This window comes from Gorilla gorilla, chromosome 21, assembly GCF_029281585.2.
Source record: "Gorilla gorilla gorilla isolate KB3781 chromosome 21, NHGRI_mGorGor1-v2.1_pri, whole genome shotgun sequence".
In the NCBI taxonomy this organism is placed as follows: Eukaryota; Metazoa; Chordata; class Mammalia; order Primates; family Hominidae; genus Gorilla; species Gorilla gorilla.
The window spans coordinates 48,808,362-48,829,206 of NC_073245.2; the positions used below are offsets into that span (position 1 = coordinate 48,808,362).

At 49.1% G+C, this 20,845-nt stretch overlaps 2 protein-coding genes across 4 annotated transcripts in view; one reads left to right on the plus strand and one right to left on the minus strand.

The window, feature by feature from the left end:
- The first annotated feature begins 10,962 nt into the window (after window positions 1-10,962).
- On the plus strand, window positions 10,963-17,760 carry RAB5IF (RAB5 interacting factor). 2 transcript variants are annotated; one of them, XM_004062096.4, is made up of 4 exons: window positions 10,963-11,303; window positions 12,947-13,050; window positions 14,796-14,925; window positions 17,213-17,760. In XM_004062096.4, exons 1-4 carry the CDS (start codon window positions 11,190-11,192, stop codon window positions 17,252-17,254), a joined length of 390 nt encoding a protein of 129 aa, XP_004062144.1. In that variant the 5' UTR covers window positions 10,963-11,189; the 3' UTR covers window positions 17,255-17,760. The 2 variants fall into 2 exon arrangements, with proteins under 2 accessions (XP_004062144.1, XP_055229440.1); XM_055373465.2 differs by lacking the exon at window positions 14,796-14,925 and having other exon boundaries at window positions 10,971-11,303.
- SLA2 (Src like adaptor 2) overlaps window positions 17,213-20,845 on the minus strand; it is a 34,553-nt gene continuing 30,920 nt past the window's right edge. The window contains exons 6-8 of one of the 2 annotated variants that reach the window (XM_004062092.5): window positions 20,426-20,575; window positions 19,508-19,640; window positions 17,213-19,189 (exon numbers count right to left, since the gene is read on the minus strand). In XM_004062092.5, the coding sequence (XP_004062140.2) occupies window positions 19,069-19,189; window positions 19,508-19,640; window positions 20,426-20,575 (404 nt within the window). In that variant the 3' untranslated portion in view covers window positions 17,213-19,068. The remainder of the gene's footprint in view (window positions 19,190-19,507; window positions 19,641-20,425; window positions 20,576-20,845) is intronic. The other variant, XM_004062093.5, reaches the window with a different exon arrangement.

The following is a 20,845-nucleotide window of genomic DNA, read 5'->3' on the forward strand; positions in this document are numbered from 1 at the left end:
TCTCGATCTCCTGACCTCGTGATCCACCCACCTCGGCCTCCCAAAGTGCTGCAATTACAGGCGTGAGTCACTGTGCCCAGCCCCAATTTCTTAATTTTTGTACACACACACATGAAAGTGAGATGCCCTAGGTAAAGAAACTGAGTGGGCTGTGGCTTGTGCCTACAGTCCCAGCTACTCCAAGGCTGAGGCTGGAGGATCACTTAAGCCTGGGAGTTTGAGGCTGCGATGAGCTGTGATTGGACCACTGCACTCCAGCCTGGGTGACTGAATGAGACCCCATCTTTTTTTTTATTTTTTTTATTCTAAAAAAAAAAGATAAACTGAGTAGGGATTTCAGATACTTGCCTGAACTCATATGGCCCATATAAATATGGAGCTCGAATTCAAATTCAAGTCTGTTTTCCTTCAGGGTCACTCAGGTCTGCCCAGAACCTATCTGAAGTAATATAGTGGTCACTTACTAACGTAGTATCATCTAGCTGTCTAGAACAGTGCTGTGGGCTCAGCACAAGAAGTTTCTTCTATGAATGAAATCTTGGTGGTCTCTCCTACAGGTCACTCTCCTTCAGGAATTTGGAGAGAGAGCCTCCCCACTCAAGTTTCCCAGATTAAAGAGCCTCAGCTCCCTCAGCCATTCACCCAAGGTCCTGATTTTCCCCCATTTCTCTCTCAGTATCTCTCAAACTGCACACTTGGCCCTGGAGCTCAGCAGAATAGGCACATGCTGTTATAGCTTTTCAAAGTAAGTTTAATATTCAATTCACATCGGCCGGGCGTGGTGGCTCATGCTTGTAATTCCAGCATTTTGGGAGGCTGAGGCGGGCAGATCACTTTTGAGGTCAGGAGTTCGAGACCAGCCTAGCCAACATGGTGAAACCCCGTCTCTACTAAAAATACAAAAATTGGTGGGGTGGGATGGTGCACCCCTGTAATCCCAGCTACTCGGGAGGCTGAGGCAGGAGAATCGCTTGAACCCTGGAGGCAGAGGTTGCAGTGAGCCGAGATCATGCCACCGCACTCCAGCGTGGGCGACAGAGCGAGACTCTGTCTCAAAAAAAATAAAAGGAACTGAAACCAAAAGTGTCTTCTGCATCAAGCTTCAAATGAGCCCTGGAGTGAGCAAGCACTCTAGATAATGAAAGTGAACTGCGGGATAATGTGGCTAGGGCCCCTCCTGTGACGCTGGGAACATGATCTAAGGACATCCACCTTTTTTATTAGAGTCTCATTCAGGAAACAGCTTTTAAATGTATCTGCCCTGGTCGTGAATACCCGCTGTCTCTTTGGGCTGGCTATGTATAGCCTGGCCGCCTCTCTATACCCTTGTTCTTTTTTTTTTGAGACAGAGTCTTGCTCTGTCGCCCAGGCTTGAGTGCAGCAGTGCAATCTCGGCTCACTGCAACCTCCGTCTCCTCGGTTCAAGTGATTCTCCTGTCTCAGCCTCCTGAGTAGCTGGGATTACACGCACACACCACCACCCCTGGCTAATTTTTGTATTTTAAGTAGAGATGGGGTTTCACCATGTTGGTCAGGCTGGTCTCAAACTCCTGACCTCGTGATCCGCCTGCCTCAGCCTCCCAAAGTGCTGGGATTACAGACGTGAGCCACCGCACTCGGCCTATACCCTTGTTCTTAATAGGGCTAAGATGATGCTTCAAGTTTTTGGGTATCGATTTTGGACTTTGCATTAATATTTTTTTTGTTTTGTATAAAAAGGTGGCCGGGTGGCGTGGTGGTGCACGCCTGTAGTCCCTGCTACTTGGGAGGCTGAGGCAGAAGAATCACTTGAACCAGGGAGGCAGAGGTTGCAGTGAGCTAAGATGGCGCCGCTGCACTCCAGCCTGGCCGACAGAGTGAGACTCTGTCTCAAAAATAAAATAAAATAAAATAAAGTTAATGGTAGTGATTGGTGGGGAGGGGATATGCCATCCTCTAGATGGGTGGTCAGGGAAGTCCTCTTCCTTTCCACTGTTTTTGAATGGTAGTTTTTCCATGGCCCCCAGGCTTAGAACCTTTTTTTTTTTGCCTCAACTTAGCCCTATGAATAAGCATCTCTGGGGTAAGACTGAGGACTCTGGATTTTAAAAGTACAGTCTAGCTTGAAAGCTGCTACATGGGCTGGGCACGGTGGCTCATACCTGTAATCCCAGCACTTTGGGAGGCCAAGGCTGGTAGATCACGAGGTCAGGAGTTCGAGACCAGCCTGGCCAAGATGGTGAAACCCCATCTCTACTAAAATTACAAAAATTAGCCTGGCGCAGTGGCAGGCACCTGTAATCCCAGCTACTCGGGAGGCTGAGGCAGGAGAATCGCTTGAACCCGGGAGGCAGAGGTTGGAGTGAGCCGAGATCGCACCACTGTACTCTAGCCTGGGTGACAGAGCAAAACTCCGTCTCAAAAAAAAAAAAAAAGAAAAGAAAGCTGCTACATGAAAACTCCCATACGGCAGAGGCCAGGTCTGCCTTGTATGGCTGTATCCTTGCTATGTTATGCACTAGAGCTGCAGAGGATAAGGTGTGGCACTCAAGAAGGATGCAGAAATAACCATCACTGCTGTCAGTGTTACTGATTTCAAAGGCATTTCTCTATGACCCAAGCCTGGTTTCAAATTCTTGGTCTGTCACTGATTAGCTGTCATGACCATAGGCAAGACAGTTCACTACTCCAAACTTCAGTTTCCATCATCAATAAAGTGGGAATAGTAATACTCACCTCTTGGGAGGATGAAATAGGATAGTCTATATGTTACTATCTATCCTTGCTCAGCACACAGCTGAGGGAAAAACAACCTGAAAAATAACTTACCCCATACCACACAGCTTTTAAGTGGCAGAATTGGGCCTAATTACCCAGAGAAGTAATTCTCAAACCTAAATATCCATCAAGATCATCAGGAAAGCTTACAAAGATACATATTCCCGGACCTCACGCCCAGAGAGTCTGGGCAGGAATCTGCATTCTTCACTGATGCCACATGAGATTCTGATGATCTTGCTCCAGAGACCTTCACCATTCATTATCAGGACACTGACCTATCCCCAGGAAACTACTGGGCTGGGAAAGTAGCAACTCTTTGTGTTTGTCTTTCAAAGTTACAAGATGAGAGGAAGAAGGGTCTCTGAACCATCTGACGTCTTTGCTCCCAGGAGGCTATGGTAACTTGAAGGTCAAGTGTAGCCCTACCATTTTAATTACCAAAGTAATCCACACACGATGTAGAGAAATTGCAAGTAAAGGTATAAAAAGAGAAGAGTTTAGTATAATGGTTAATGGTTAAAAGCCCAGCCAGGTTTTGGATGAAAACGAATGTAGCCAGACGCAGTGGCTTATACCTGTAATTCCATCACTTTGGAAGGCGGGTGGATCACCCAAGGTCAGGAGCTTGAGACCAGCCTGGCAAACGTGGCAAAACCCCGTCTCTACAAAATACAAAAATTAGCTGAGCATGGTGGCAGGTGCCTGTAGTCCCAGCTACTCCGGAGGCTGAGGCAGGAGAATTGCTTGAACCCAGGAGGTGGAGGTTGCAGTGAGTTGAGATTGTCCCACTGCACTCCAGCCTGGGTGACAGAGTGAGACTGTCTCAAAAACAAAACAAAACAAATGAATGTAAAACATTTAGTGAAGTGACTGGTAGCTAGTGAGGGTTCATTAAGTGCTAGTATGACATTTATTGTGGGCCAAAAAGAAAAAAAAAGACCAGGATGCTATCTCAGACCTCCATTCCAACAACAGGTGCTCTTTCCATGGCTGATGGTTGCCCCCAGGATTTCTGATACCTGTGATCCATCAGTGCCTGTGAGGGGCCAGTCTTACCCCTCAGAATATACCTTCCTCTCCAAACCCCACTCCAAGCAGCTGGCAGTGCTATCGAGGCATTCAGCTGGGAAATAGCCCTAAGGCTGAGCTCATGTGTTCAACTAGTACTAAAAAGCTACAAACTCACAAAGACAAAATTTGTCCTACTTCCAAATCTGTCTCTCCCACTTCCAAATCTGACCCTTCATCAAGTTATTTTCCATCTCAGACCACCCAAGATGTTTATTTTAACCAGATGGATTCACTGAGATTCAGCCAGATTCCCTGCTTCCTAAGATAAGGAAAGCCTTGGGTGAAAGCAAAAAGGGAACAAGTCTGAGTCCCAAAAATACCTTTTAGACAAGGGCTTCCCCTCTGGCTGCCAGCTTAGCTTTGTCTGCTCCTAGAAAGGTAAGAGGAGGAACAGGGATCAGGTTTCACATGCCTGTTGAACTTCTAACTTCCCTTATGACCGTGGGCTACACTGCAGGATTTGAGGACCCTTCCAACTAGAACTTTCTGTGACCTCTCCCAATCCCGTGCAAACATAATGGCTCTTGGAGTTACGGTCAGAGCTTCGCAATGTAATACAAACATGACCTAGAGCCGGACGCAGTGGCTCATGCCTGTAATCCCAGCACTTTGAGAGGCTGAGGTGGGCGTATCACTTGAGGTCAGGAGTTCGAGACCAGCCTGGCCAACATGATGAAACCCCGTCTCTACTAAAAATACAAAAATTAGCTGGGTGTAGTGGTGGGCACCTGTAATCCCAGCTACTTGGGAGGCTGAGGAGAATCCCTTGAACCTGGGAGGTGGAGGTTGCAGTGAGCCAAGATTGTACCACTGCACTCCAACCTGGGTGACAGGGCGAGACTCTGTCTCAAAAAAAAAAAAAAAGAAAGAAAAAGGAAAAACAAATATGACATAAAAAAATACTGTCTAATGAGATGCTCAATCATTACTAATCACTAGGGAAGTGCAAATCAAAACCACAGTGAAAATACTACTTTGCACCTAGTAGGATGATTATTAACAGCAGAAAAAGGCTGAGCGCGGTGACTCACACCTGTAATCCCAGCATTTTGGGAGGCCGACGCAGGCGGATCATGACGTCAGGAGTTCCAGACCAGTCTGGCCAACATGGCAAAACCCTGCCTCTACTAAAAATACAAAAATTAGCTGGGCATGGTGGCGGGTGCCTGTAATCCCAGCTACTTGGGAGGCTGAGGCAGAAGAATCGCTTGAACCCAGGAGGTAGAGGTTGCAGTGAGCTGAGGTTGTGCCACTGCACTCCAGCCTGGGCAACAGAGCGAGACTCCTTCTCAAAAAAAAAAAACATATATCTCCGAACCCTTGTGCACTGCTGGTGGAAATGTAAAATGCCGCAGCTGTTGTGGAAAACAACACTTCCTCAAAAAATTAAAAATAGAATTACGATATGATCTAGCAATTCCACTTCTGAGAACACACCCAAAATAACAAAGCAGGGACACAAACAGATATTTGTACACTCCAATTCATAGCAGCATTATTCAGAATACTCAAAGTGTAAGCAACCCAAATGTCTATCAGTAGGTAAGCAACATATGGTATGTACATACAACAGCTTTAAAAAGGAAGGAAATTCTAACACATGCTACAACATGGGTGAACCTGGAGGACATAATGCTAACTGAAACAAACCAGTCACAAAAGGACGAATACTGTACTCATATGAGATATCCATTAGAATAGTCAAATTCCTACAGAGAAAGTAGAATGGAACTGGTTTCCAGGGACTGGGGAAATGGGAGAATGAGGAGTTATTTTTAATGGGTACAGAGTTTCAATTTTACAAGGTGACAAAGTTCTGAAAATGGATGGTGGTGATGGCTGCAGAACAAAGTGAATGCATTTAATGCCACTGAACTATACACTTAATAAGTGCTGAAATGATAAACTTTGTTAGATATATTTTACTAAAATTTAAAAAACAATTTTTTTTTTTTCAGAGAGTCTCTCACTCTGTCACCCAGGCTGGAGTGCAGTGGTGTGATGATCACAGCTCACTGCTGCCTCTACCTTCTGGGCTTAAGCAAACCTCCCACCTCAGCCTTCAAATAGCTGGGACTACAGGTGTGCACCACCATGCCTGGCTAATTGTTTTTTTCTTTCTTTTTTTTTTTTCTGTGGAGACGGGGTCTCCCTGTGTAGCCCAGGCTAGTCTTGAGCTCCTGGGCTCAAGTGATCCTCCTGTCTTGGCCTCCCAAAGTGCTGGGATTACAGGCATGAAACCACCATGCCAGGCCCTTAAAAATATTTTTAATTTGGTTGGGTGTGGTGGCTCACACCTGTAATCCCAGCACTTTGGAAGGCTGAGCCAGGCAGATTGCCTGAGCTCAGTAGTTCAAGACCACCCTGGGTAACACAGTGAAACCCCATGTCTACTAAAATACAAAAAATTAGCCAGGTGTGGTGGCGCACACCTGTAATCCCATCTACTCTGGAGGCTGAGGCACAAGAATCACTTGAACCTGGGAGGCAGAGGCTGCAGTGAGCTGAGATGGTGTCGCTGCACTCCAGCCTGGGTGACAGAGCGAGACTCTGTCTCCAAAATAAATAAATAAGTAACATGTTTAATTTAAAAAAGAACGGGCCGGGCATGGTGGCTCACGCCTGTAATCCCAGCACTTTGTGGGGCCGAGGTGGGTGGATCACCTGAGGTCAGGGGTTCGAGACCAGCCTGGCCAAACATGGTGAAACCCTGTCTCTACTAAAAATACAAAAAAAATTAGCCAGGCGTGGTGGCGGGCGCCTGTAATTCCAGCTACTCGGGAGGCTAAGGCAGGAGACTTGCTTGAACCCGGGAGGTGGAGGTTGCAGTGAGCTGAGATCATGCCACTGCACTCCAGCTTGGGCAACAAGAATGAGACTCCGTCTCAAAAAAAAAAAAAAAAAAAAGAACTGTTGAATCCAGTTTTCTGCATCTTCAGTGCCCTCACCAACTCTCACCTAAATGACTTTAACAGCCTTTTAACTAGTCCCCCATTCTGATCCAGTCCCCCAAATAGCAGCAAGCATGATCCTTCTAAGATGCAAACCTGATGGCTTCCCCTACCACTGGATAAGAAGCAAACTCTTCAGCATGATTCTCCCCTGTGCTTCCCCTCTGGGGGCTTCATTCCTTACCATTAGCCCACATGGTTTCATTTCCCTAAATGTTATCTCCCACCTTCACCTCCCTCTTTTCCTTCTAATGTCTTCCTTCAGAGTTTAGCCTTCCCTAATCCGCCCAGATCAGGTTCCCCATTATACATCTTCACCAGGGGGAGACCTGGCAGAGTAAAAACTTACCTTTAGGCCAAGGGCTAGTCACTCTCCCAACATTCTGTGACAGATTCATTAGTTTGTCTTCTGAACTACATGCCAGCAGGGAGTCTGTAAAAGAGGTTTTGTAACAATGGTACACTTCCAAACCAGTCAGTTTGGAAGCTCTTGGCCCTCTGAAGTTTCCCTGAAAATCAGTGATATGAGGCAGATTGATTACCAGGAGAAAAGGCATACAATTTGATTTAACCAAGTCTTCAGAATGAAGACCCAGCTCCCCATCTCCCCAATAAGGTACAGAAGCTTCTTTTTTTTTTTTTTTAGATGGAGTTTCGCTCTTGTTGCCCAAGCTGGAGTGCAATGGCACGATCTCGGCTCACTGCAACCTCCGTCTCCCAGGTTCAAGCAATTCTCCTGCCTCAGCCTCCTGAGTAGCTGGAATTACAGGCACATGCCACTACATTCGGCTGATTTTTTGTAATCTTAGTAGAGATGGGGTTTCTCCATGTTGGTCAGGCTGGTGTCGAACTCCTAACCTAAGGTGATCCACTTGCCTCGGCCTCCCAAAGTGCTGAGATTACACGTGTGAGCCACTGCACCCGGCCAGGTACAGAAGCTTCTGTACCATCTTGAGGTTACAGAAAGAATAGGGGCTTGGATCCTGGTAGAACAGGTTATGGGAAGGGGGAGCAAGGAATTTTACTGAGGGACAACAAATGATTATTAGGAAGAATGACTGGATCAGAAACAGAAATTAACCTGTAAATAGTTATCTTTGGAATTTAAATTATTCTTGGAGACAGTCATTACCTTGAAAAAGGGTCTGTTCAGGTGTGGTTACACTGTCTTCTCTTCTGCAATAGAAAGCAAGATAGCTGGGCGCGGTGGCTCACGCCTGTAATCCCATCACTTTGGGAGGCCGAGGCGGGCGGATCATGAGGTCAGGAGATCAAGACTGTCCTGACTAACACGGTTAAACCCTGTCTCTACTAAAAATACAAAAAATTAGCCAGGCGTGGTGGCAGGTGCCTGTAGTCCCAGCTACTGGGGAGGCTGAGGCAGGAGAATGGCGTGAGCCCGGGAGGCGGAGCTTGCAGTCAGCCGATATCGCGCCACTGCACTCCAGCCTGGGCAACAGAGCGAGACTCCGTCACACAAAAAAAAGAAAGTGAGATAACAGGGAGAGGAACAAGAACTCTTCTCCTTGGTGGGTCAGTCATATCTTTATGTAGATACGGGAAAAGTCTCTTCTAGCACCTTGATTAGGTTTTCAAGTTCAGATATTCATTATGCTAGGCACAGTGGGTCATGCCTGTAATCCCAACACATTGGGAGACCGAGGTGGGAGGACTGCTTGAGCCCAGGAGTTCAAGACCAGCCTAGGCAACATAGTGAGACCCTGTCTCTACAGAAAATTAAAAAACAAAAACAAAAAAAAACAAACCTGTCAGGGCGTGGTGGTTCATGCCTGTAATCCCAGCCCTTTGGGAGGCTGAGGCAGGCGGATCACTTGAGGTCAGGAATTTGAGGCCAGCCTGGACAAGATGGCAAAATCCCATCTCTACTGAAAAATACAAAAATTAGCCAGGTGTGGTGGTGCGCATCTGTATTCCCAGCTTCTGGGGAGACTAAGTCAATAGAACTGGTTGAACCTGGGAGGCAGAGGTTGCAGTGAGCTGAGATCATGCCACTGCACTCCAGCTTGGGCGACAGAGTGAGACTCTGTCTAAGAAAAAAAAAAAAAAAAAAAAAATCTTAGCCAGGTTGGTGGCATGTGCCTGTGCCTGCAGCTCCAGCTACTTGGGAACTTGAGGTGGGAAGATCGCTTGAGCCCAGGAGATCAAAGCTGCAGTGAGCCCTGATCATGCCACCGCATTTGAGCACGGGCAACAGAGTGAGACCCTGTCTCAAAAACTAAACTAAAATAGTCATTATACTAGGGAGCCATATTTTGGGGTAAAATATTTTGATTTCCTTCAACTGGCTAAGCTTTACCATTTCATATGGGAGGGAAACTGGATCAGAAAAGAGGCAGGGCTGAAAAGAACAAGACGCATGGGGAAACTTAGGACAAAAGGTGTGCACCCATATAACGTATACAGCCCTTGCACCAGTTCCAGACAGTAACGTGATCACAGTATGTTTCACCTTGGGGGTCCAGCCCCACTTAATCTACTGAAACAATGTCAGGGTGGGCTTGGGGTGGAAAACAGCAGCTATAGTATTCTGGAAAAGCTCTCTAGGAGGTTTTTTGTTTGTTTTTTATTTTGTTTTTGAGACCAACTCTTGCTCTGTTGCCCAGGCTGGAGTGCAACGGCGCGATCTTGGCTCACTGCAACCTCCACCTCCCAGGTTCAAACAATTCTCATGCCTCGAGCCTCCTGAGAAGCTGGGATTACAGGTCCCCACCACCACGCCCGGCTATTTTTTTTTTTGCATTTTTAGTAGAGACGGGCTTTCAACCATGTTGGCCAGGCTGGTCTCGAACTCCTGACCTCAAGTGATCCACCGACCTCGGCCTTCCAAAGTGCTGGGATTATGGGAGTGAGCCACTGCGCCTGGCCTCCCTAGGGAGGTTCTATTACTCCTGAAAAGTGAAGAATTACAGGTGAATGTTGATAGGTATGCAAAAGATGCTCTGACCTCTTTAAAAAAAAAAAAAGATACTCTCAGCTTTAAAGTTTAACGGTTAAGAGCACAGATTCTGGAGTCAGACACACCCAGGTACCAGATACATTACTTGTCTTTATAAATCCACTGTCCAGAGGCTGGGTGAGGTGGCTCACGCCTGTAATCCTAGCACTTTGGGAGGCCAAGATGGGCGGATTGCCTGAGCTCAGGAGTTCGAGACCAGCCTGGGCAACGTAGTGAAACCCCTGTCTCTACTAAAATACAAAAAAAAAATAGTAGAGCGTGGTGGTGGGCGCCTGTAATCCCAGCTACGTGGGAGGCTGAGGCACGAGAATTGCTTGAACCCGGGAGGTGGAGGTTGCAGTGAGCGGAGACCGTGCCGTCTCAAAAAAAAAAAAAAAAAATCCACTGTCCAGAAGGGATGTGCCTTGGTCTCAGGACTTACCAGCACAGTGAGCCTGGCACCACCTGGAGGGCCACCGGAAGGAGCCCCATCCCCAGGGGTTCTGAGTCAGTAGGCGTGGAATGGGGGCCGAGAACCTGCGCCCCTACCCAGTTCCCAGGCGATGCGGCCGCTGCTGATCCGGAAGCTCACTTTGTGAACCACTGACGCAGCACATGGTGAGGACGCTGTATGTGAACACTCAGATATCCTGACACCTAACCCAATCCTTGTATTTGCCGCCCAGGAGTCCCCGGTTGGGTCCACCTTGCTATACGGCCTCAGAATCTCATTTCCTCTTTTGGGGTCTCAGGGCTCTCGTGTGCCAAAAGAGGGTGCTGGGCAAGATGAAATGGTTAGTTATTACAGAAGAGTTAACATCTTCAACAAGGCCCTACAGAACTTGCAGGGTTAGGGGAGAAAATAAGCGGGCTAAATCCTGTGGGGCAGCTTGGAGCTACCCTGGAGCAAGGTCTGGGCTCAGCAGGCGAGTAGGTCGCAAGGAAAGGTAGAGCCGCTCCTGCCCCACTCGCTGCTCGAGGGGCAGCTGTGGCTGACTGGGCGACGCTGACGTCCAGCCTCGGTTTTCCCCTACCTCCTCGGTCTCCACAGCGCCTCCTGGCGCCCATGTCACCGTTCTACCAAGATTGTCCCTCCCCTCACACCTTACCGCGAGCCCGGCGGAGGCTGACGTCATTTCCGCCACGAGTAGCGCGCTTGCGCCAAGGCGCCGGTCGCTGTTTCACTCGGATGGCTTCGCGGTCGCCGATTGGCTGCGTGAGCACGTCGGCGGGAGGGCGCGCGACACTGCACCGCCCCTCCCTTCGCGGCGCCTGCTCTGTAGAGCCAGCGGAACCGGGTAGCTTGGCCAGGTGTGAGGAACCGCAGCGCGCCGCAAAACCGGACCGCTGAGCCTGCAGCCGCCCCGCGCCGTGACCTGCGACCCTAGACCCCGACTCCCTTTGGCTCAGCCCGCGCGCCCCAGGCCCGGCCCGGGCGGCGCGACGGGAGGATGAGCGGCGGGCGGCGGAAGGAGGAGCCGCCTCAGCCGCAGCTGGCCAACGGGGCCCTCAAAGTCTCCGTCTGGAGTAAGGTGCTGCGGAGCGACGCGGCCTGGGAGGATAAGGTACGGTGGAGTCTGAAGAGGGCGCGGGTGCGAGGAGTCGGCTGGGACTCGGGGAACGGAAGACTGGCGCGGGCCTGCCCTCGTCCTCGTTCCGGCGCAATCGAGTAGGGCAGTGGGGCGGGTGGCCCAAGGGTGTCAGAGCAAACTTGGCGGGCACTGGATGGACAGCTGGGCTTGGAGCTCCCCGAAGGGTGGCCTAAGGATGCAGCCCCCTAGTTATGCGGAATTGGCGAGGAGCGGGGAGAGGCGTTGTCATTCGCGGGCAGGGTTTGTGCCTGAACTGGGAAAGGGAGCTGAATTCGATTCGGCCTCCGCCTTTTATGTGCAGTAGGGTTTTGAGTAGGTTACTTGTTTCTTTCGAATTAAGTAGCACAAACAGTAACAGTAACAGACTTCTGCTGAGACTGCTTTCTACGTGCCAGGTGCTCTCCAAGCGGAATCTCGTTTAACTCAGAATAACTCTGAAGTGGGGTGCTGTGGTGCATTAAAGCGTTTTGCACATAGTGAGGCTCGCTAATCTTGAGCTGCTGTTGCTTGTTGAATGTAAAGGACCGAATACTTTGATAAGCATGAGTCAAGAGGGGAGACTGAGACCACCCGCTGGGTGAGTGTGAGGTGTGGGGGTGGAGAAACGCCACCAAATATGTGCGAGAATTGGTTGGGACTTCAGAACGTTCTTACTCGTCCCATTCGGAGGATGCTTCGTAACTCTGCTCCATGATCTGGAAGGGGCCATCACAAACAGTTTGATTCCAGGTAGCTTGAAAAGCGTATTATATTTGCAGTCATTTCTTGGCTTTCTGGGCTGCCGAAGTGGATTTTCCTTCCTGAAGTTCCTGTAAGGGGGGATGGGAGGCACTTCCTGAAGGTGCCCTTGTTCTGCCCCCAGCCCTGCCCAGCTCTTGCAAAACCTGCAGTCTCTAATCTGCTGTGTCATTTCTTTCTTTTCTTGTATAAGGACTGGTTTCTGGAATCTAGGGCAGATTAGAAACCTGAATCTTCTGTGTTCTTCCATTAAACTTAAATATAGTGGCACCTGCCTCCAGCATTTATGCTTCTAATCCGTATGTGCGGCCAGTAGCACAATTATTATCACAGTCATTTCATTACAGGCCATATTATATATGCACCTCTAGAATTTTGATTTAGAGCACAGATTCTGGAAGTGATCGCTTAATGATGTCTAAATGTATTTTTTTTTTTTTTTGAGACGGAGTTTCACTCTTGTTGCCCTGCAACCTCCACCTCCCAGGTTCAAGCAATTCTCTTGCCTCAGCCTCCCAAGTAGCTGGGATTAAAGGCGCCCGCCACAACACCCGGCTAATTTTTTGTATTTTTAGTAGAGACAGGGTTTCACCATGTTGGCCAGGCTGGTCTTGAACTCCTGACATCAGGTGATCCACCCGCCTCGGCCTCCCAAAATGCTGGGATTACAGGCTTGAGCCACCACGCCCAGCCTCTAAATGTATCATTTCTACCACATTTTAGTATAAGTAAGAGGTGAAACAGGAAGCACATACTGTTGCCTTTGGGGGGAAACAAATTTCCTGGATATGTTTAGCAGAAAGGTTTAATATTCTCCCCTTTTGCTGTCCTGTGGCACCCACTCCAGATAATTCTTGCATTTTCTGTCTTTTCTACAGGATGAATTTTTAGATGTGATCTACTGGTTCCGACAGATCATTGCTGTGGTCCTGGGTGTCATTTGGGGAGTTTTGCCATTACGAGGGTTCTTGGGAATAGCAGGGTAAGTCTTGGGTATCTTATATTTTCATGGTATCATTTCTTTTTAAATAGAGGCTTTTTTTCCTGTTACAGAAAAGGCCATTGCTGCTCTGGAGCTGTGTGTGTGTGTGATGACTAAAGCAAAGAAGCAGCCCTACAGTGGCACTCCTGGGTCTGGTGCACCACTCCTCAGGAGCATCTCAGGTCAGGCAGGTTACCTTCCTGCCTTCCTGAAGGCTGGGCCAGTCCATTCATTCATGGGTCTAAAGTGACCTCATGCAAGAGGCTATGACATTACTTGTTCGTGGCATGCACTCTAGTTCTGCTGTGACCTTTGTACCTGTGCGAGTTTGGGAAGTAGGAACTTCTGTATTTGACGACCATTTCCCTTGTTCCTGACACAATGCTTAATGTCCTAAACCTTGGCTTTGGTAGAAGTTATTTCAGGTCCCTCCATTTTGTTTTTTTGAGATAGGGCCGCACTTTGTTGCCCAGGTGGGAGCACACTGGCACCATCACAGCTGACTGCAGCCTCGACCTCCTGGACTCAAATGATTTTCCTGCCTCAGCCTCCTAAGTAGCTGGAACTACAGGTGTGAGCCACCACACCTGGCTAATTTTTAAAAATTTTGTAGAGACAAGGTTTCTCTACATTTCCCAGGCTGGTCTTGAACTCCTGGGCTCAAGTGATCCTCCTTTCTTGGCCTCTCAAAGTGTTGGGATTATAGGCATGAGTCAGCATGTCTGGCATCGGTCTCTTTTTTTTTTTTTTTTTTTTAAAGACAGAGTCTTTCTCTGTCACCCAGGCAGGCGTGCACTGGCGTGATCTCGGCTCACTGCAACCTCTACCTCTCAGGTTCAAGCAATTCTCTTGCCTGAGACTCCCAAGTAGCTGGGACTACAGGTGTCTGCCCCCATGCCCGGCTTATTTTTTGTATTTTTAGTAGCAACGGGGTTTCGCCATGTTGGCCAGGTTGGTCTTGAATTCCTGACCTCAGGTGATCCGCCTGTCTTGGCCTCCCAAAGTGCTGGGATTATAGGCATGAGCCACCATGCCCGGCTCATTGCCGTTCCTAGCCCCCTAATTGATGGTGAGCTGAGGGCAGGAACAGTCATCTTCACGTTTGCATCCCGTAGCAATAACAGATGGTGGATATCCAGAAATGGTCTCCCACTGGGAGTTATACAAGGGGTATGCTGTTGCTTGCTCAACTAGGCTATGAAGCAGCAGCTTCACATGTGTTTCTCCCATAGCCACACCCTAGCTGGAGCTACCTGGAGGCCCATGTCAGGTCCCGCTTGGGATGGCTTAGCAGCCATTCTGTTACTTCAAGGGGCTTTGGAGAACTATATTACATACATACATATATATACACACACACACACACACACACACACATACATACATACATACACACACACACTATATATAGAGTTTCGCTGTTGCCCAGGCTGTAGTGCAGTGGAACAATTTCGGCTCACTGCAACCTCTCCGCCTCTGGGTTCAAGCAGTTCTCCTGCCTCCACCTCCTGAGCAGCTGGGATTACAGGCGCCCACCACAATGCCCTGCTAGTTTTTGTATTTTTAGTGGAGATGGGGTTTCACCATGTTGGCTAGGCTGGTCTTGAACTCCTGACCGCAAGTGATCCGCCCACCTCAGCCTCCCAAAGTGCTGGGATTACAGGTTGAGCCACCACACCCGGCCCCGAGTTCTGAGTCTTTGAAGCTTTCAATTTATGTTTGGTACTTGTTCTCTCTTGCTCCAGATTCTGCCTGATCAATGCAGGAGTCCTGTACCTCTACTTCAGCAATTACCTACAGATTGATGAGGAAGAATATGGTGGCACGTGGGAGCTCACGAAGGAAGGGTTTATGACCTCTTTTGCCTTGTTCATGGTATGTGTAGCTGATAGTTTTACAACAGGTACTGTTCATTTCATGAGGTGTCACTCACAGGAGGGGACCCCACTGATTGAGTTACACTATGTGAGCAGGGTGCTATTTTTCTAAAGGCTTCTGAGGCTCAGGGCCATGGCCTGTGTTGAGCCACATCCCAGAAGATGTGGTCTGATAACTGTACATTCCCCTGTAATGTGTAAATCTGGGGCCCATCGTCAGCTTCTACATCTGATTCTCAACCCTGGCTAGATATTAGAAACTAGGAGGGCTGAGCATGGTGGCTCACGCCTGTAATCCCAGCATTTTGGGAGGGCAAGGCAGGAGGATCACCTGAGGTCAGGAGTTCAAGACCAGCCTGGCCAGCATGGTGAAATCCCATCTCTACTAAAAATACAAAAAATTAGTTGGGTGTAGTGGCGGGCGCCAGTAATCCCAGCTACTCCAGAGGCCGAGGCATGAGAATCGCTTGAACCCGGGAGGCGGAGGTTGCAGTGAGCCAAGATCGCGCCATCGCATTCTAGCCTGGGCAACAAGAGGGAAACTCCATCTCAAAAAGGAAACTAGGAAATATTTTTCATAATAGCTAAAAAGTACAAACAGTCCAAATGACCATCACTTGATGAATGGATAAGATACTATGTATCCATACAGTAGAATGTTATTTGGCCTTAAAAAGGAATGAAGTGGCCGGGCGCGGTCGTTCACGCCTGTAATCCCAGCACTTTGGGAGGCCGAGGCAGGCAGATCACAAGGTCAGGAGATCAAGACCATCTTGGCTAACATGGTGAAACCCTGTCTCTACTTAAAAAAATTAGCTGGGCGTGGTGGCGGGTGCCTGTAGTCCCAGCTACTTGGGAGGCTGAGGCAGGAAAATGGTGTGAACCTGGGAGGCAGAGCTTGCAGTGTGCCGAGATCGCGCCACTGCACTCCATTCCAGCCTGGGCGACAGAGCGAGACTCCGTCTCAAAAAAAAAAAAAATGAAGTACTGATACATGCTGTATAACATGGATGAACCTTAAAACATCATACTAAGTGGAAGAATCCAGACACAAAAGACCATGTGTTGTGTAATTCCATATGCAAAATCTCCACAGTGAGCAAATCCATAGAGGCAAAAAGTAGATTAGTGGTTGCCAGTGGCTGGGAGGAGGGGACGGAGAGGAGCTGATAAAGGAAACAGGCTCTTTTTGGAGTAATGTTTTGGAATCAGTGGTGATGTTTGCACAACTGTTCCTATACAGAAAGCCTCTCAACTGTACGCTTTATTTTTTTGACACAGGGGCTCACCATTTCACCCAGGCTGTAGTGCAGTGGCGCAGTCTTGGCTCACTGCAGCCTCTGCCTCCCATGCTCGAGTGATCCTCCCACCTCAGCCTCCCGAGTAGTTGGGACTACAGGTGTGAGCCACCATGCCCGGATATTTTTTGTATTTTTAGTAGAAATGGGGTTTCATCATGTTGGCCAGGCTGGTCTTGGAACTCCTGACCTCAGGTGATCTGCCTGCTTCCGCCTCCCAAAGTACTGGGATTACAGGTGTGAGCCACTGCACCTGGCCCATTTTTTTTTTAAATTATACTCATGGCCTGGCATGGTGGCTCATGCCTGTAATTACAGCACTTTAGGAGGCTGAGACAGGCAGACTGCTTGAGTCCAGGAGTTCGAGACCAACTTGGGCAATATGGTGAAACCCATCTCTACAGGGGAAAAAAAAAATAGCTAGGAGTGGTGGTGTGTACCTGTTGAGTCCCAGCAGGACTCAAAAAAAAAAAACAAAAACAAAAACAAAAAACCACAAAACCTTATGTGTCCAGACTCTAACCCAAACCAATAAAATCGTTTGAGAGGTAGTGCTGGGGCATCTATATGTTTTTTTAAAAGAACCAAGAGATTACAATGGGTAGCCAAGGTTTGAGAATCCCTGCTTTGATATGCAGCTGACAAGTTATAGTATTTTCACATTGGTAGTCGCAGCACCTGCTAGCAGTGTAATATGCTTTACTTGAATCATTTCCACATCTGCACCTCAATTCCCTGGGCCTGGGGTTGCCATTTGGTAGGGGAGGAGCTTATCAGGAGTTCCTTTGCAAGTGCAGGAGGGCAGTCCTGGGTTCTGTTAGTGACAGCGTGATTTCAGTGAAATAATTTAGACCTCCCAAGCAGATTGTGCAATGGATAGCCCCTGGAGAGTGCCCCGTGTTTACATTCTCATCTGGCATTTTTGTTTTGTGGAATCGGCCTGTGTTAAGCCAGGTGACCTATGAACAGTGCTTGTCTCCTCACTAGGTCATTTGGATCATCTTTTACACTGCCATCCATTATGACTGATGGTGTACAGCTCCCGAGTGCTCCCTATCCAGTCCAAAGGACCCTCTTGATTACAGCATAGGAACTTGATCGTTGGGGAACCCCAGCCCCTTGGAACTTGGAAGACCCGTGTTTCCTGGACTGCGAATCAGTGTGTTGGGCATCAGTGTTTTCTGCAAGGGTTGTGACCTGAAACTTTTTAAAAACCACCCACCTTTGGGGAAGCATTTCTGAATTTATCCATCATCACCAACCATTTCTTCTTGGATACCATCAAGTAACAGCTGTTTGCCAAGTGGAGCTGTCATTTAATTTGATGCACCTCTGGATTCAGATGAAACATTAAATTGTCTTCCTCGATTCTCCATCAGGTGTACAGTTTTTAAACTATCAGTGGCATTTCAAGTCTTCTGAAACAGCATGGCTGTATGTGCGTGGTCCATAGCACAGTACAGGCAGCATCTAATAACAGTTTCCATTGTAGAATGTTTTCAGATACTTGAATAAATCAAATCTTTAACTGAGAACCTGTTGATGATACCTGGTAAAGCCTTTCCCACCCCACCTGTAGCTTGGGAACCAGTAGGAGCACTGGAGGTGGTGCCTCCCACCCCATCCCTCTTTCTTCCTCTCCCTGATCCCTTCGCGGATCCAGCAGACCTCTTTCTCTTCGTGGAGGCAGCAGGGAAATCAAGGGCTGGATTTGGTGTAGGCTGTGGTCTCCGTCTTGGCATTGTGGAGAGAGGGCTTAGCACCTTCTGATGCCCCTGCCCAGCACTGAGGTGCCTGGCCTCACTGCAGTGTGCTAGACTTAAGAGGTGTTATTTTGTATTCGGCCACAAGATGGCAAGGCCAGTGTGCTAGGGAATGGTAAGCCACAAAATGAAATAGAGATCTGAGAGCTAGGCTGGGTGTCGTGGCTCACGCCTGTAATCCCAGCACTTTGGGAGGCCGAGGTGGGTGGATCACCTGAGGTCAGGAGTTCGAAACCAGCCTGGCCAACGTGATGAAACCCCATGTCTACTAAAAATACCAAAAAATTAGCCAGGCATGGTGGTGTACGCCTGTAATCCCAGCTACTCTGGAGGCTGAGGCAGGAGAATTGTTTGAATCCAGGAGATGGAGGTTGCAGTGAGCTGAGATCGTGCCATTGCACTCCAGCCTGGGCAACAGGGCAAGACTCCGTCTCAAAAAAAAGAAAAAGAGCTGGGGCTGTTGTCCTCAATGGGGGACATTTGAGGACCTAGACTGTTCGAAGTCTTTCTCTTTGCTCTGGAGGTCACGTAGAGCCTGGACCATCCAAGATCTGCTGCTACGGTAAGACATCATCTCAGCTTTCCTTTCCCTTCTAGGCCACAGTCCTACCTTCTGAGGTATGGTGGTGGTCTCAACGAGACTTGTAGATTTTCTGAAAATGACTTTCTCGTTGACTGTAGGGGTTTGTTTCTACCTTGTGGGTGGGGCCTGGTTAATGGTGGGGATGTAGAATGGGGCTCAACAGGCAGGGCATCCAGATGGTACTGGAAACCCCAAACTCAAGAACTAACTAAGTCAGACCCCCAGGAGGCTTATTCTCTTTTTGGAACCCTGGCCCTGGTCCCACCTTCTCTGCACTCGGACTAGAGGTCGCAGGTGGGATCATGGCACTGGAAGGAAGTAGGTGACTTCTAAGGGCTAAGAGAGGAAAGAGCAAGGGTACAGGTGGGACCCTGGATGCACTTCTGTGTCCCACCCTCCCTCCCTGAGTGCACAGCCTTGCCTCTGGGGTGCCCAGGAGGCTGAATTGGGGTTCTAGGTGTGCAGCCTTGGTTTCCCTTTTGGCCTCTCCTTTGGGCCTAGGCATCATCCAAAGAGACAGCCTCATCATTCAGGCTGATGTAGGAGCTGAGGGACTCCCGGAGACCCTCACTGAGGAGAGACTCCTCCCCTGTGGCAGCTTCAGAAAACAGGAGGGAGCTGTGGACAAAGGAAGATAATTGGGTCAAGAAGCCTCTTCCTCCTCCCTGTACTCACTACACACAAAATTGCACTGTTCTCAAAACCCCTCACTCCTGCTGAGGACCTCATGGGGCTCCCCTGTTCCCTATCAGATCAGCTTCCCCAGCCCCACCTGTCGAGCCTGGGCCATGCTCCAGGAGTTGAGTCAGTGCACTCTGGCTCCAGCTGCCAGGTGTCCCTGAGTGTGACAGGTACATTCCGGGTTGTGGGTTCCCAGGGGTGGGTCCTTCTAACTCTTGGTCCTGCTTTCATGTTTCCAGGAGTCCCCGACTTTACCTGTCCAGCTCTTTCCAGTTGAGTGGTGTCCTCTGCACAGTCACAGGTAGGGGTATATCCTTGCCAGGGAGCGGGCCAGCCCTCTGCAGGACACAGGGCTCCTTGAGTAGGCAGCAGATGTCATCCGCCAGCTCTGAGGAAGAGACCTCCATCCCTGACATGGCTGACTCCACCCTACTTCTCCCCAACAGCCCTCACCCTGACAGCCCTCCGCAGTTGGCAGGAGGGGGCATGGTTACCAAAGAGTGATAGGACATGAGCCCCAAGCTATTGGTTTCATGGAGACAGATGTAGTCAAAGGTCTTTCTGGGCTAACTTTTAGGAGACAGTCACTGTATGATTTAGGGTGAGTTCATGGACCTCTTGAGCTCAAGTTTCTGGTTAGGAAATTGCTTTGGGAAGAAGAAAGCTAAGGAATGCTCAGTCTGCTTCTACTCACTGTCTACTTCCACACGGAGTGACCTGCAGAAAACCCCTAATGAGGTTTCACAAGAGTGCTCTTCCCTCTCTGCCCCCTGACGCTGTGCCCAGTGACAGCATCTTCCAGTGTCTGTTGAAGGACAGGCACCAGGAAGTACTAAGGAGAGTCAGGATTGAATCCCACACAGCAGCAGCTCTGTGCCCGGTTCCTGTGGAGAGAACTCTGCCTACTGCCAGGGGCTCTGAATCAGAACCAGAGTGGTAGGCAAGGTACTGACCTGAGCCTACACAGGAGGTCTGGCTTTTCTGCCAGGGCACGAGGTGAAGACAGGGCTCCCAGCCTGCATTTCTTGGCATAGGGACTGGCGTGAAAATAGGGGAGGCCGCTCTTCTGTCTGTCTGAATACTCCACAGTAGGTAAAATATCCAAGGGCACCACTGCCTGCTCCTCCCCACAGACTATCCCAGCCTAGTCCTGGAGGCAGGGAAAGGCCATACCAGAGTAATGGTCCACCAGGGCCTGGAGTGAGGGGAAGGTGAGGCGCGGTGAGATGTATAGCCAGCCATTGTCAAGGCAGTGGATCCTGTAGTGTCTGATCCGGTCCCAGGATGCAGGGCGGCTGAGGCGGACTGACAGCGAGTAAGAGCCTGAGGAGAAAGGGGTCCAGGGGTGGCACTGAGGCCCTGCTGGGACTTGGCCCCACCCAGGCTGGGAAACAAAGATAGGCAACGTGACCATGGGGCCCCGGCAGAAGGGAAGTGTCTGGGGCAGAAGCAGGACAAAGACTTGCTCTCTTGGTCATCAATAATACGTTCATAATAGATGGGGGTCTTGTGAGGGTGAAATCAAATCACAGAGCCCTCAGTACAGGGTCTGGCACTGTACTGCAGTGTACTGCAGTGTCAGTGAACATTCAG